Here is a 16,233-nt window from a genome sequence, read left to right on the forward strand (position 1 = left end):
ATTATGTTATGTCCTTGGGCTGATATCTTTATTACATCGTGTATTATGTTACCGAGTAATGGCATGACTGCATTTCTGGAGTTTAGAGCTGTGAGCACACTCAGTGAATCTGTATAGATAACACTGTTCTCAGTACCCTCGTACACAATTTTTGCTACAGCTACCCGGACAGCATAACACTCGGCTGCAAATACTGATGCACATTGAGGAAGTCGAATAATTTTTTCGGAGTTCCGATCCACTACAGCGCAGCCCACATAGAAGGCAGTTTTTGATCCGTCTGTGTAAAACTCTGTGCATTTGCTGTATTTCTCTTTTAGTGCGTGATATTCTTGTAATATATGTTCTGTAGGAGTTTCGCTCTTTTTGAACTGTGTAAGAGTGAGGTCACAGACTGTTGGAAAGTTGTACCATGGGGCCAGGGGCCTATTTTCTTGAGCGACATCAGGCAAGGTGTCCAGAATATGGAGCTCACGGCAAATGTCTTCAAATCGCATTATCAATGGTCTTGTTGTCTGAGGCTTATTTGAGAATATTGTTCGGGAGGGGCAAGTTGTGACAATCGGGTAACAGATGTGTTTTTTCCGTGTCCTTATTTTGAGGACATATGCGCATGTAAGTAAAGCTCGTCTATCTTTCAGAGAAGGCTCGTTAGTTTCAACATAGAGGCTATGCACAGGAGACGTTCTGTATGCACCACAAGCAAGGCGGAGACCTAAGTTATGCACTGGGTCTAATTTCTTTAAATATGATTGCCTAGCTGCTCCATAGACTATGCTTCCATAGTCCAAGGAGGAGCGCACAACGGAGCGATATATATGCAAAAGGCATGCCCTATCAGATCCCCAATGTTTGCGTGAAAGGACTTTTAGGATGTTTAGGGATTTGGAGGCTTTCTTCTTTAGTGCTTGTATGTGAGGGAGAAAAGTGAGTTTTTTGTCAAAAGTAATGCCCAAGAATTTATGGTTATTGTTTATGGGCAATTTGATTTTATTTAGGTGTAAGGTAGGATTGGGCTGTATGCCTCGTTTGAGCGAGAACATAACTGCCACTGTCTTCTGCGGGGAAAATTTAAACCCATTTTCACTGGCCCATTTTGTTAGCTTATTTATTGTTAATTGGATCTGTCTCTCACATGTGGACATGTTGCATGACGTGTAGGCTATTTGAAGGTCGTCCACATAGAGTGAATACATTATGGAATTTGGTATTACTTTACTGATCGAATTCATTTTTACCACGAAAAGTGTGGTGCTTAAAATGCACCCTTGGGGCACACCATTCTCCTGCAGGAAGGTTCTTGATAAAGTGGTCCCAAGACGTACTTGAAACGACCGATGTGACAAAAAGTCACTTAAAACCTTTAGCATTCTGCCACATATGCCTAGATCTGCTAGGTCGCGCAATATCCCATACCTCCAAGCCGTATCATATGCTTTCTCAAGGTCAAAGAAAACGGCAAGGCAATGCTGTCGGTGTATAAAAGCCTCTCTGATAGTGTTTTCAAGACGTACGAGATGGTCAGTTGTTGAGCATCCTTTTTTAAAACCGCACTGATGAATGTTTAAAAGTTGATGAGATTCTAAAACAAAAGTTAGTCTGATGTTTAAAACACTTTCAAATGATTTTGCTAAACAGCTGGTGAGAGCAATGGGCCTATAACTACCAGGAGATGTCGGCTCCTTTCCGGGTTTTAAAAAAGGTATGACAACAGCTTTTTTCCACGCCTCTGGCAATTTTCCTAGGACCCATATTTTGTTAAAAAAATTTAATAGTGCCTCTATGGCAGGTTCGGATAAGTGGGCGAGCATTTTGTAGTGAATTTGGTCAGGACCAGGTGCAGTTTGTTTACCGGCAGCTAGGACATTTTTTATTTCTTGTAGTGTAATTAAGCTATTATAGGGTTCTTTTGTACCACTACTTGTAGGGAGTTTTTGTTTCTCTGCTGTGTTTTTGTGTTTTAGGAATGTTTGAGTGTAGTGTGATGAACTGGAAACTTCAGAAAAGTATTCACCTAAAATGTCGGCCTGTTCTTGTATAGTTGTCTGTACTCCGGGGGCTGTTAGAAGGGGAATGGTAAATGGAGAGTAGCTGCCATTTAGCTTTCTAACCTGTTCCCACATTTGTTTTGTTGTTGTTGAGCTATTTATAGAAGTTACATAGTTTTGCCAGGAGGCTTTTTCGGCGTGGCGGCGGATGTAGCGGGCTTTTGCTCTTGCTTTTTTAAACTTGACGAAATTGTCCTGTGTTGGGTATCTGCGAAAAATTCCCCATGCTTTGTTTTGTTCTTTTTTTGCTTGTTTACATTCTTTTGAATACCAGGTTTTGTGATTTTGTTTCACCACTCCTGAGGACTGAGGAATTGCTATATGTGCTGCAGTAAGGATACAATTTGTGTAAGCATCGTTTAGTTCATCTATATTATATTTATCTAGAGTAATTTTTTCTAGGCTGGCCTTCTCTCGGAACAGTGCCCAATCGGCTAAATGCAGCTTCCAGCGTCGCGGCTTGGATGGGATGATTTGTGGTGAAGATGTTAAGCTGATTAGTATAGGTAAGTGATCACTTCCGTGTGGATTATCTAAAACGTCCCATTTAAAATCTGTAAAAATTGATGGTGAGCTGAGGGATAAATCAATACAGCTCATTTTGCCTGAACTAGATGAACAGTAGGTTGGTTTTCCGGTGTTAAGAAGACAGATATTATTACATAGTATACAATCCTCGATGATTTCGCCTCTCGTATCTGTTTTTCTACTGCCCCAAAGGATGGAATGTGCATTAAAATCTCCTACTATTAAAAATGGCTCTGGAAGCTGCTTTAAAAGGTCTTCTAATTCATAACTACTAAATTTAAGGTGCGGCTCTAAGTATATGCAGCACACAGTTATAGTTTTAAAAGCCTGTAAGGTTACCGCTATAGCTTCAAACTTAGTTTTTAGTTTGTATTCTCGAACTGCTATTCCATTTTTTACTACTATGGCAACGCCACCTGAGAGCCTGAGAGCTTGCTCTCGGTCGCGACGGAAGACTGTATAGTTTTTGAGTATGTTCTTATGTTTGGGACCTAAATTTGTCTCTTGCAAACACAAGGCTAGTGGTGAGTGAGTGGCCAATAAGTGTTTTATGTCATTTATATTAGTTAAAAGTCCTCTGCAGTTCCATTGTAAGAAAGCCATTTTGTATTAAATGAGTAGAGCATATTAAGTTTTGTTTTCAGGCCCTCTGATTCGGGGCTTTTCTCGTTTTTGTCTATCCAAGGAGCTGTGCCGTCCGTGTGACGTCGACGGCACAGGACTGCCTTGGCTTGTGTCCATCGCGTCTTCTGACACGCTGGACGCCCGTGCGGACCGCACAGGTGCGTTTGTATTTCCCCTCACCGCATGGTGGGAGGCCTTGAGGCCGGCTGACCTGGGGGTCTGCGCAGCCTGTTTTTCTGGTGGTGGTGCAGCGCTGGCCGCAGCCACCAAGGGCACGGATGGCCCTGCTCCCGGTTCACTGTGTGAAACCTGGGCAGGTGCCAGAGTCTGTTGTGGCTCAGTGCCCTGTTGTGCCACAACAGAATAGGCCGGTTTTTTTGACAGAACACGATTTCGTGCTTCCCGGAAAGTTATGTTTTCTTTGACCTTGATGGTAATGATTTCCTTTTCCTGTTTCCATATTGGGCATGTGCGTGAATAGGCAGGATGACTACCCTCACAGTTGGCACACAAGTGTGTCTGAACCTCACATTTTTGGGAATCGTGTTCATGGGAAGCACATTTTGCGCATCTCGGCTGGCCACGGCAGGTCTGGGAGCCGTGACCATAGCGTTGGCACTTGAAACAGCGGCGAGGATTTGGAATATATTTCCTGAGTTGAAGTTTCACATAACCTATTTCGACTGATTCGGGGAGGATACTTTGTGCAAATGTCAGGACAAGGTGCTTGGTCGGAATCTCTTTGTCATCGCGCCTCATTTTTATTCTGTAAACATCTGTTACGTTTTGGTCTCTGAGGCCTTCTAGAAGTTCCTCTTCGGTTAAGGATCTGAGGTCATCGTCAGAGATAACTCCGCGGACAGTGTTCAGAGAACGGTGTGGACTGATGGTCACTGGGATTTCTCCAAAAGACTTTAATGTGGACAGTTTTTCATGTTGATGGTTATAGAAGATTTCCAACAGAAGGTCTCCGTTCGGAAGTTTCTTTACGTTGTAACCCTGACCTATTACTTCTGTCAGTGTCTTGGTCACTATGAAAGGTGAGATTTGTCTAGCCGTTTTCTCAGCGTTGTCACTGTGTACTACATGAAATCGTGGGAACCTGTTTGGGTTTTTCAGAAAGAATTTAGAGGTTTCGTCGGTGCGACCCCTTTTTCGGGATCGATCATGTGAGAGTAAAGAAGCCATAAAATAATGTTGACGTTCGGCCAGGGTGGCGGCCGCCCACCACCGAGCCCAACAAGGGGACGGGACGGGAGCTTCCGAGAAAGTCCAGCCCACGCCAGCCTTACACCCTGACTATAACCAAATATGGCATAACACAGGGTGGTTAGCCACACAAGGTTAACCCTTGCCGCCTGGAAAATGAAAAATCCAAGAAAAGAGGAGGAGACAGGAAAGTTGTAAGCAAGAGGACAGGAAAGCAAAAGATGGAGGGGAGGACAGGAAAAGGCGACTGCCGATTTCCCACGGTCGGGTCAGGCCGGAGGTGCCGTCTATGGGAAGCGTGGGCCAAAGTGGTGTGTTGCCTCTGCCGAGGGGCCTTAAAGGTCCAAACACTCGGCATCGGCTCAACCACCAGGATCCCCTTTTCCCCAGACACGATGCCACGCACGGCTAAACGTGGGTGCTCGGGGTCCGTGGTGTCGCACAGAACACACAAACACCTGCTTTAACAGGTGCCCCCTGCGGGGGGACACAAATTCTGGGTGTATTTTCCTCAAAAGGCAATATTAAGGCGGAGATGCTATCAAAGCTTTTACTTGAAGCAATTATACCGACAGAACAGGCCAGCCTTTTCGTTGACTTCGTGACCTGTGACGGAGCAACATGGAACCGCAGTATGTGGAAGTTCAATACAGATGCATGCATACGATATAGATGATCAGCACACCTAGTGCTTTCTCGTCGGGTCATGTTGTAAGAAATTGCAACGTTATGCACCAGAGCTATAGTAGGCAGCATACGCAGATGTGGTGATAAGTATGAATTTGCCTTTCAGCATCCACTGGCCACATCAAATGCAAGACAACACATCCTGTGGACGCCACAAGGGAGCTGCACTTCTGCTCTGACTTCCCTCATTTAGTGAAGTGCATTAGGAATTCATTTGTTTCAACAGGCTTCAGAACCCCAGATGGCCACGCATGCGTTCAGCATATAGAATGTGCATGGGAGAAAGATAATTCTCTAACGTTAAAAGCAATGCCACACCTGACTAAAGCACACATTAGACCTAACTGTTTCGAAAAAATGAAAGTTAACTTGGCATTCACTTTGTTCAGTGAGGAAGTACTCAAGGGTATGTTCGTCAAAAAAGCCCACTTGCAGCGGGAAACCAGTCCAGTGGCACCTACCGAGGAGCTTGTCAGGCGGATAAGCCGCCTTATATCCACTATGACTTCGAGGACGCCTCATGAGGCACTGAGACCAACATCAGAGCGTGTTGCTGGCCTTGAGGCTTTCCTTGTCTTTTTGAATGATTGGGAAGCAGCAGCCAAAAAGTGTGGAGGAGGGTTTATAAGCAAAAGCACTGCAGAGGGCCTCCGCGTGACCATCTGCAGCGCATTATCCCTTCTCAAGTATCTGACGTCATTAGGCTTCAAGTACTTCCTAACATCAAGGCTGAGCCAGGACAGGTTGGAAAATTTGTTTGGCATCATCCGACAGTATTCTGGCACAAATGACCATCCCAGCCCGAGCCAGTTCCTGATAACAGTAAATTGCCTGAGCTTCTATAACCTTGCACGTCCACCTAAGTTCGGGAACTGCTCAGGAGAACTTGTCAATGCACTACTTGAGTCACCAGGACCCGAGCGTGATTGCATTACTGGCATGTGTGAAATTATCGAGGACATGCTGGAAGTTGGGAATGTTTGTAGATGGCGCTGTCAGCTTGATTAAGTCTAGTCTAAGCAGTGACCACAGCAGCTATTTTGATGAAGTGAGTGACAGCCGCCTCATTTATTACATGGCTGGATACGTAGCCAGGAAATTCAGAAGCAAATATGCTTGTGAACAATGTGCCTCCACCTTGACAACCAGCAAAGACATGGCTGAGCAAGATATCAACAGTTCTTTCACTCAGCGCTTTGACAAAGGAGGCCTTTTGTACCCAGGCAGTGAGCTCGCCAAGCTTGTTTCTGTTCTAGAGGAAGTTTCACACTGTTCTTCTCTACACAGCAGCTTTACACTTTCAGCATTCACGATTTTATGCAATTCCTGAGCAATGTACACCTTTAGCCAGTTGGTTGAGATGTACACTGTAAATAACTGGCAGCAAAAATTATTCAGTTCTTTGTGATTAACGAGGCTGCACTTTTTTACCAAGTCATTGAACAAAGACAAAGCGCTCCAAAGGGAAGCACCTAAACTCAGAAGAGTTAAATAGCCTTGTCTAGTTTCTCTGTGTTGTTGTTCTGAATAAACTTTACACCTTGTACTGCTCACTGTTCTGCTGAGTGAAGCTTTCCTTATTTGTTTGTTGGTTTGCGGGGTTTAACGTCCCAAAGCGACTCAGGGCAATGAGAGACGCCGTAGTGGAGGGCTCCGGAAATTTCGACCACCTGGGTTATTTAATGTGCACTGACATTGCACAGTACACGGGCCTGTGGAATTTTTCCTCCAAGAAAATTCCACCGCCACGGCGGGATCGAACTCGCGCCTTTCGGGTCAGCAGTCAAGCGCCATAACCACTGAGCCACCGCAGCGGCCTTTCCTTATTTGTTATACTCCACATTTCTCACTAGATTTTAAATCCGCACAACGCGTTGTGCTACCCACGTACCTGCGTGTCGAGAATGCGTAATACTGGTAATAGTCCTTGTTTCTGCCTGCTAAAAAAGTACGCTGTAAACTGCATGTAACTCCTGCGGACTTTCCAAACTTAGTAAGTCAAGACCGGAAGTATGAGTATGCATGCAGAATTTACAAAACACGTGTTTTAGCAGCCCGAAAGCAAAGCAGGCAAATAAAAGCTCAGCGGTGTCCTCATCCTCCACCTGCATCGGCGCAAAATACATCGCCGCAAAGCACACCTGCGACCCGTGGTGCTGCCTGCCGCATTCATCGCAAATCTGAGCAGCGCTTCCTCCCCGGCCGTCACACTACCCCCTACAGCTACATAGCCAAACTCTGCTCTGCTAGCTCAGACCACGCTGGTGACCCCAATGAACAACACGAACACCTAGGACCAAAGAATTAACTGTTTATTGGTCTTCTTCAGCCGCACGTGCGATCAAGCAATGGCAGGGTTCACCTGAGCAGTCCGTCTGGCTTCATGGACGTGTCCGCTCTCTTCGCCTGTCTGGTCCGCACTGCCATGTCGCTTGATTGCACCATCGGCGACAAAGATAGAGAGCGCGAGGGGGAACAACGCCTTGCTATTGGGCACCACGGGTGGGGCACCTTCCTCACGTTCTTCGCCGCAGAAGGCCCCGGCGAGAGAATGAGTTCCGACAGGAGGGAGAGAGGAGCAGCGACGGGCCTAAAATGCGATGGTTTTCCCCACCCCCCTGCCTTAATTGTGATGCCTTCCTCACATGCACTTTTGAGGCCGCTGACCGATGATTACAGGTCAGCCAGCAGGTATACTCCATGCCTGCGAACTCCATGGCAGGCCCTGGGTCAGCGTGCTGAGGCCCGTGGTCCGCGGTGGTCGTCCGTGATCTGCAGTGGAGAACGAGCCGCGAAAGCAGCTGCGGCTGCCACGGCCTCTACCAATTGCCCGTTGTCACTGGTGGCATCCACTGCTGGAAAACCATTTTCGTGGAGCGCTGAGGACCGGTAGCATTGTTTGGAAAGCAATAGCTCTCTACACTTGCCACAGTATCTGGCACCAGCATCGGGTCCATTCCCGAGTTCGGGAACGCCGTTTCGTGGTCCTGCGGGGTGCGCCTGTTGAAGGGATGGGGCACAGCGAAGCTTGGTCTCCACCTTTCGCTGGACCTTTCATGGGGTGTTGCTGTAGTAAGTCAGCGACGGCGATCCCCCTCCTGGAAGGTGCACGTAGCCACGCTGCGGCGGTCCCCAAGCCAGGCAAGCGCCACAGTGCAACAGCAATCGCTGCATCTGCTGGCAGCGTTGAAATCGGCGGGGTCCGCCCGTTTGGCCCGCGCTGGTGTTCTGCGAGCGAGGGCCGCTGAGGGCCAGTCCTGGCTGTGCAGCCAGGCTGCTGTGGCAGCCCCGGCCATCTTTGGATCAATGGATAGCAGGACGCCGACGGCCGTCGACATCCGCCCTGCTCTTAACGAGGTCCACTCATGTTCGTCCCCAGCCCGAGTCTAGCAGGCAGGCCTCCGGCTGCGGGCTCCGAGATTGTACTGGGGGGGTCAAAGTGCACCTTTTCATTAAACAACTCAACATTGATGACTTTTGTCCATTCAAATAAAATGAAACAGCAGTATAGAAGCCTTGTCATGTACTTAAACAAAACTGCACTGCCCTCCTCACGCATGTATTTTTTGCATGTTATGCATGCCACTATGAGGGATGAAAGCATTTTAGCAGATGGCTTAGAGAGATGGTTTATAGCAGATATTGCTGCTGTGAACACAGAATAATGGTGACACCACAGAATATCGCCGGATGGGTTGTGTAAAAAACGTTTTTTTTCCTGACCACTATGTAAAAAAAATGTAACCGCCTGAGCTGCTCCTCACTTTTCCAGTTGGCAAATTTCCTAACTCTATGCACATATCATGCTAAAATGAATATATTCCTGGTTACCAGTGGATACCGAATACCGCAATATACTATAATCATCCTTATTGGCTAAAGGGCTGAACAGAGGTGTGAGATAACCCGTGCATGCGCACTGTGCCTGGCCACTCTGCTACCAGTCAGCTGCTAGAAGCTGTTTGCTGCTCAAGTAAACGGGCTCTGCAGGACTCAAAAAAAGATACCTGTCCTGTACAAATTATTGTACCGTAGATTTAAAGTGCGCGAGAACTCATCCTGCATGAGCTGTAACAGACGCCAGCAAAATACGAACGCTTCCACCCCAGTGCAACCATGAAAACACTATCATAGGAGGAGGTCCAGATACGTTGGTGAAGGAAATAACCACTTTTACTAAATAAGTGCACAAAAGCATTGGTACTATGTTGCACTATTGCAAGATAACATTGAAAAGTTGACTAGTAGTAGATCTTGCAGTGGCAGCATCTCGTGGTGTCAATAAGAAACGATGTACATGAGCGTTGTCGTTTGTGCCACTAGAAAGTATTCTAGTTCACTATAAAAAAAATGGTGTGCAGGCACAAAAGGGCGCTATAATATTGTATAGAATCCGAACGGTTGACGGCCCTGCCACAAGGTAGTTCACGAGGTGAGCCCCCCCGTAGCTCCATGCAGGAGTTATGCACTTCTAGTGTGGACAACCTTGCATTAGAAGTGGCGACTGGGAGATCCAGTGCTTGCTTTGTGACCTTTCTAATGGTGGCATCAATGCATTGCTTGTGCTGTTTCGCGGTTGGTAGGTACGGCACCGAGTATAGAATCTTGCTGGTTACAAAGGCATGGACTAGCTGAACCGCATCCCCGCACGTAACCCACCGCACTTTTGAAAAGCAATGGACCACATGCCCGACTTGCAGACAGTAGACTCCGGACTGACTGGGCTTATTGTGATTTAACAAGCAGAAGATCTGCAGCTCCTCAAACCCTCTGATTGAACCTGCTGTCAGAGAAATGTGCAGATTCGAGCTACCTTTTGGGTAGTTGTCGCTTGTACATTAGTGAGCAGCTTTGCATAAAGCGCACTAATGGTGCTGTGCAGAAAGAGTCAGCGCTATCTTAAATTATACATTGTGGGTTTGAGTTATGTGTCTTGTGCATATGCACGGCTAAAGTAAACCAGTGCCTGCCCGCAGGTTCCAGGCGACATTTCCGCTCAGTGCTTGCACTTCACCCCGCCTAAGCTGGGTTGCATATGTAACAACGAGCAGTAAAGCAACGCGTTTTGCGTGAATCAGGAGGCGGCAAGTGCAAGTGATAGCGGGTGATCACGTATTGATATATCTACGAGTGACGGTGTGCCGCCCTTGGTAGCTAAATACGTGGCGCAGATTCCCGCCAGAAGGCAAAAACGCGCAATAATCGCCATCACTCGTGTCTGCTTTCCTGGCCGTCTCGTTACACTTGTGAAGCATGGCAGCATCACGATGCCCTGGCCACAGTCACAGCATCACAAATGGAACATGTGCTGGCCTGGCCGAACAAAGCAAACTTGCAATGCAGGGGCTGGACAAGGAAGCGATGCGCAGGTATCCATCTGTTTCTGTTGCGCATGAGCACAAGACCAATGACTCAAACCCAAAGCCTTAAAAAGCACTTGCTCCGCAGAGCACAGTCGGCACGCTTTAGTCAGAAGTGCTAACCACTGTACGCTACGTATTTAACGCTGTAGTAACATGGCCTCTCAGCCACAAAACATGCCCGAAAGTCAGTGTGGAGGGAAGACGAGAAATTAGACCTTGTCAATTTGATTGCTGACTGTACGGTCGCAATATTTTCTAAATTTATTTCAACAGTTACCAGAAAAAGTGATGTGATGTCTAGCACAACGTCACTGCGCTAATGAAATTTGCACCACAGCAGGTCACAAAAAGATGAAAGAGAGCTGTGTAAGCAATGGCAAAACCTAAAGCAACAGCTCAAGGCCACTCTTCAAGAAGCACAGAACAGACATCGCGAGACAGGTGAGTATTGCTTCTCAGACTTGCCCAGAAAATACAGCAAACAACTCTGGATGTTTACCAGCAGACTTCCTTAGGCATTCTCTGGTACAGCAGGCAACATCTATCGCAAACGTTTGCATTTCTAAAAAAAAATTACGAAGCGCTCGAGGTTTGAACCTGTAAACCTGAAATGTAGCACAATCAACAATACTGTAGCCTAATGGACCATTTCGGAAAGTTGCGCGCGCCCCCTACGCGACCGCCGCAAAGCAGGCTGGGAATTATGAGCGAGGTTGCCGGGCATGATCCGGCGCAGGAGTGGTTTGACATGGACGTCGCGCAACAGCAGGTAAACAAAACTTTTTTTGGGATGCTAGCAATGCTTTTGTAGTATGCGCCGCGCAAGTGATCTTTACATTGCCGTACAACTTTTTTGTGGTTGTGCAGCCGACGCTATGAGCGCGAAGCAAGTATTTTCGCACATGAGCGCACGTGAAGCGTGCACATGTGCCAGAATATAGTTTTAGCTATGCTTCAAAAGGCACGAGCGCGATCCTACGGCTAGCAGGCGTGTTTTGCTGGTAAGCACGTGCTAAAAGTGCATTTATTTGCTGGTCGCCCGTCGCGAATCTTCAAAGTTTCTGCGGCTGTCCCGGCGGCAGGCACAGTACGTAGCATACGCACAGTACGTACATTCATGTTTGTTGCAACAGTGCGACACAGTCTTGTGAGAATGTACGCGCTATATTTTAGCAAAATACGTCATCGCGCACTGCCCATTCAGTCTTTTGGTTATAGCGTGCTATTTAGTCTACAGACGAGTCTGAAACAAGTATATCGTTGAAAGAAACGGACAGCGCACTCGTTCAATATGTACATCTTGGAAGAAAGTAGTAGTTGAGTTGGCGCTTAGCTTGTGCGAGAGCATTTTCTTGCCTATAGTGTTCGAATAGCGCGCAGCAAGTGCGAAGCAGAACCAAGAAGCACTGTTACATTCTGTGTAGCTGAGCATATTTTTGCGATACAAATAGTAGTTGCTGTCTGTGCCATATTCAACGAGTTTGACAGCTCGTACTATCTCGGTCGCGGTGTCCATTTGTTACTACCGTGGAGTGCAGATAGGCGCAGCCAAAATATGAACGTGCCTCGGTGGCTACAAGTAACGCGAACGCGGTCGAAAAAATCTGCGGCGGATACTTGGCTAACGTGAAAAACATGGACGCGCCAGTACCTTGTACTTGGGCAGCCTCGGAGTTTTAGTTAGCTAGTGGTTTACCGAGGCCGTCCTTGTGCAACATTCTTCACGACCGCGCGTAGTAAATAAAACGGATTCAGCATTGGTTTTCAAGCATGCTTGCCACAAGTAACCAAGACACAATGAATGAATACTTCTTTATTTCAAGATCGCATTGGTGATGCCATAATCAGCTGTGTATGCTTCCATGCTCTGTTTATATGTGGAGTGCCAAAGAAAACATTTTGACACTTGCTTATACCCATGTTGCAGGTACCACTACAAGCCATTCATAATGCACTTCCTCTCCAAACAAGGCTACCGAAAGGGCCATGGACAATACAGTTAAAAGACGTTCCAGATGGGTTCTCAGAGCAAGGAATCTTGGCACATCAGAATTCACATGGTGCTCAGAAGCATACTGTAAGCGGATAACTGTTCAAAGCAGAGAAGGTGCACAATGTTCTTATTTGCAAGGCTGACAGGTCCACTTTTCTTATAGCAGCAGTGCAGGCATCGTTCTCTTTGGCAAAATTATATAACAGTGCTGCTGTGCTCTTGTCAAATGGAACTGTGGATGAAGGAACCTGCAACTGCCGGGCTGGAGCTGCAGGTGTTTGTAAACATGTAGTGGCAATTCTATGGTTTGTATTAGACCTGAAGTGCTCTGGGGCAGCCTACAAGCAAGACACATAGTCGTGTACAGACAAACCCAGAGCATGGGGTACTGGGCAAAGAAGGCCAACGTGCACACACGCGAGTTCTCAAAACTGCGTTTTGTGAAACATATGCCAATGAAAGCTGGCAGGTATCCAACTCAAGAAACCACAGTTTCTCTGACAGTAACAGAAGACCATATTAAGAGAATGTATCAGACACAGAAAAATATTCCAAACGTTATGCTATGCAAGACACTGGAGGACAACCACTTTCTGCCCGTACAAGTGAAAAGAACACGTCAAGAGGAGGCTCTTAGCCAGATGCCAATCAGGTTGCCGGTGCAAGCCCTGTGGGTTGAGCATGTGCCAGCTGGGTACACATTCGGCTCCTATGAGCTTACTTTAGAAGACTCATGGGCCCTTGAGCAAGCAACTAGGATGCAGAGCGGCTCTACAACATGGAGCTTCGAGAGATCCAAGCGCCTGTCTGCTTCACACTTTGGAGATGTGTCACGGAAGAAGCCAGCTGACGAGAAGTTTTTTAAGAGGTTGTTCGGGTCTAGCCAGATGCAGACCAAATACATGGCTGATGGTTTAAGGAATGAAGATGCAGCCGTGCAGCGTTACATAGAGAAGAAAAAGGTCCCAGTTAGGATTTACTGTTGTGGGTTGTGCGTTAACCCTGGTGTCCCTGTTCTTGGTGCAACGCCTGGCCGTGTTGTAGAGCAGGGAGGAGATTTTGGTCTCCCTGAAGTTAAGACCCTCTCAGCTGCTAAGGAACGGGGTGAGGAATTAGAAAATGCTGTGAATACGTCATCCTACCTGAAGAATGGAGTTCTTAAACCAACGCACAAGTGCTTTTACCAGGTCCAGGGGCAAATGGCTTTGACTGGACTCTCCTGGTGTGATTTTGTGGTTGATAATGGCACAGACTTCACTCTTCAGAGGATCACTTTTGACAGCTCGCTTTGGATTTCCAAAATGCTGCCACGTCTTCTGGAATGTTACAACTACCAAGAACACTGTGCTTGTGTGTGAATTTCAATGACTTATTTATGTTACATTGGTCTGCAGGACAAAGATGCTCGGACTCGTAGCATGCTTTGGCATGTGTTCATACTTATACATATTTGTTTCTTAAATATCTTGTATCGCATTTTTCTCCATGAAGGAAGTGTTTTTCTGCGTAATATCGTTATGGCAATGTGCATGTTTTGCCACAACCCATTTAAATGTGTGTGCAACTAATCTGTATGTAAAAAGTAAATGTCAAGCACCACATGTCTTGCTGCCTTGTCATTGAACACATACATAATGCACTCTTAGCCCCAAGCACATGGGCAGCTACATACATCACATTGGTCTCTGTAAGGAAACCGCAATGAAAGTTGCAAGCAAAATCTTTGCAAAGTGACAAGTGTGTTCTCTGTAGTGTAGATACTCTTGCACTCGGTACGACTTGTAACATATGTGAAGCGAACCAACGAAGGCTTATGCCTTACAGTAAATCAATGTGCCGTCATAGACAGTGCCCAAGGTGCAGATTCAGCATACTTCACCTCTGCTCTGAGGGGTTAATGCACAAGTTTCGAGTAGCACTGAGCTCGCACTTCTTTGTCGCATCTCAAATCTGTCGCATCTCGGGTATTGTAGCTGATATAAGTTCTTTCTCAAGGATTCCATGCAGGACATTACATGAGAGTTGGTAATAAAGCTCTCAAATTTCAGTGCCATGAAATACTCGCATACATGTACAAATTTTTTACATATACAGTACACACATATAAAATACATATCACTTTTTTTTAACCCTTTGTAGGGCAATGGGACATATACATCCCACTTTTTACGCCGCAGAAAAGGGCTCTTCAAAGGCATTGGGACGCTTGCATCCCGTTTTTTACTGTGCTGCCATCTACCAGCGGATGCTGTAATTACTCCTGGAAGTAGTTTTGCTGCTTCTACGACAGGTGGTGCTAGGCGTCCGTTGTTTGGAAAATTGTGTCTCCGTTTGGAAAGGCGAAGAATTTTTTTCCTGGTGTGTCTCCAAACAAGAATAATTCGAGATGTCAGGTGAGTGTTTCCGTTTCTGTGCTTCAAAACTGAGCCCAGTAGCTTGTTTTAATCGCATTTTTTGAGGAATAAAAGCAATACTTAGCCTGAAAATCTTGTATAAATACGACCACCCTTAGAAAACAGCATGAAGTATGCTAGGCCTAACTTCCCGCTTTTCGGTGACGATGTGTTGAGGGATACGTTACTCAAACTTTTGTATTTTGTTTGCTCTTGAAAACGCAGATAAACGATTCCTAATGGCAGCAGAAGCGCTTGAGCTATATTTTAGCCTTCCGGACGACCCCACTTCGAGTGACTCGGATGAGGATACAGACGACGACTTCGTACCCGAGCTCGCTCCGCCGGACTCGGATGAAGAAAGCGGCGACGATGGAGCAGCAGCTTCAACAAGCAGACATAAAAAGCGCAAGGCTACTTACACCAGAAAGACAAGAAAACGAACGAAAGCGCCTGAAGTTTCTGCTGAAGAAGAAGTCGAAGAGGAGCCTGGTTTCTGGGGTAGCAGCGAACCGGAGCATGCCGTCCGTGACCCGAAAATTTGGGACCCACAGTTCTCATCAAAATCACCGACGACGCCATGTGAAGCTTTTGCTCTATATTTTGACGACAGTGTCATGCATACACTAGTAACAGAGACAAACCGGTTTGCAAAGCAGAAAGACCGCAAGCACTGGAAAGAGCTGACAATTGATGAACTTCGCGCATATTTTGGCATACTGCTGCTGATGAGCACCAATCCAAGGCATCAAATGTATCTATACTGGAGCAGCGACAGTTTCTTCAATTGCCCTGACATATCAAGGGTCATGTCATTCCGCCGTTTTCAAAACATTATGAACTGTTTACACATCAACGACCTCACCAAAGAAAAAAAGAAAGGTGAAGACGGGTACGACAGATTGTCGAGAGTACGCCCTCTCATACAAGCGCTGAATGCCAGCTTCAAGCGGCAATACACTCCGTCTTCCCATCAAGCCACTGACGAGAGCATGATACGCTTCAAAGGGCGGTCATCTTTGAAGCAATACCTCCCTATGAAGCCAATAAAACGCGGATATAAGGTTTGGTGCCGCGCTGACTCCCAGACAGGATACCTGATTGATTTTCAGGTTTATGAAGGGAAAGGTGCCGACCGCCCAGCCGGCATGGGTCTCGGAGAACATGTTGTGCTCTCCCTGCTTGATGGTGTGGAGCCTGGCACACAGCTATATTTTGATAATTTTTTTACATCCACACGGCTAATGGAGGCCTTGAAAGAAAAGGGAATTCTGGCAGCGGGGACCGTTCGAACAAATCGCAAGGATCTCCCTGAAGAAATCAGACATGATAACAAGCTGCAAAAGGGTGACTATGTATGGCGGACAAAAGGAAACATAACGGCTTAC

General features: G+C 46.6%; 1 protein-coding gene across 7 annotated transcripts in view; it reads right to left on the reverse strand.

Annotated features, from left to right (window-relative positions):
• Positions 1 to 7,409: 7,409 nt before the first annotated feature.
• The window catches only part of LOC146195167 (uncharacterized), a 68,766-nt gene continuing 59,942 nt past the window's right edge, over positions 7,410 to 16,233 (reverse strand). For all 7 annotated transcript variants that reach the window (XR_014705970.1, XR_014705969.1, XR_014705968.1 and 4 more), the window contains one exon: positions 7,410 to 8,521. Coding sequence is in view for 1 of the 7 variants with exons in the window: in XM_084597709.1 (XP_084453835.1) it covers positions 8,460 to 8,521 (62 nt within the window). In the remaining 6 variants the exon portion in view is untranslated. The remainder of the gene's footprint in view (positions 8,522 to 16,233) is intronic.

Source organism: Amblyomma maculatum, chromosome 3 (assembly GCF_055883805.1).
Source record: "Amblyomma maculatum isolate TAMU_Amacu chromosome 3, ASM5588380v1, whole genome shotgun sequence".
NCBI classification, from domain to species: Eukaryota; Metazoa; Arthropoda; class Arachnida; order Ixodida; family Ixodidae; genus Amblyomma; species Amblyomma maculatum.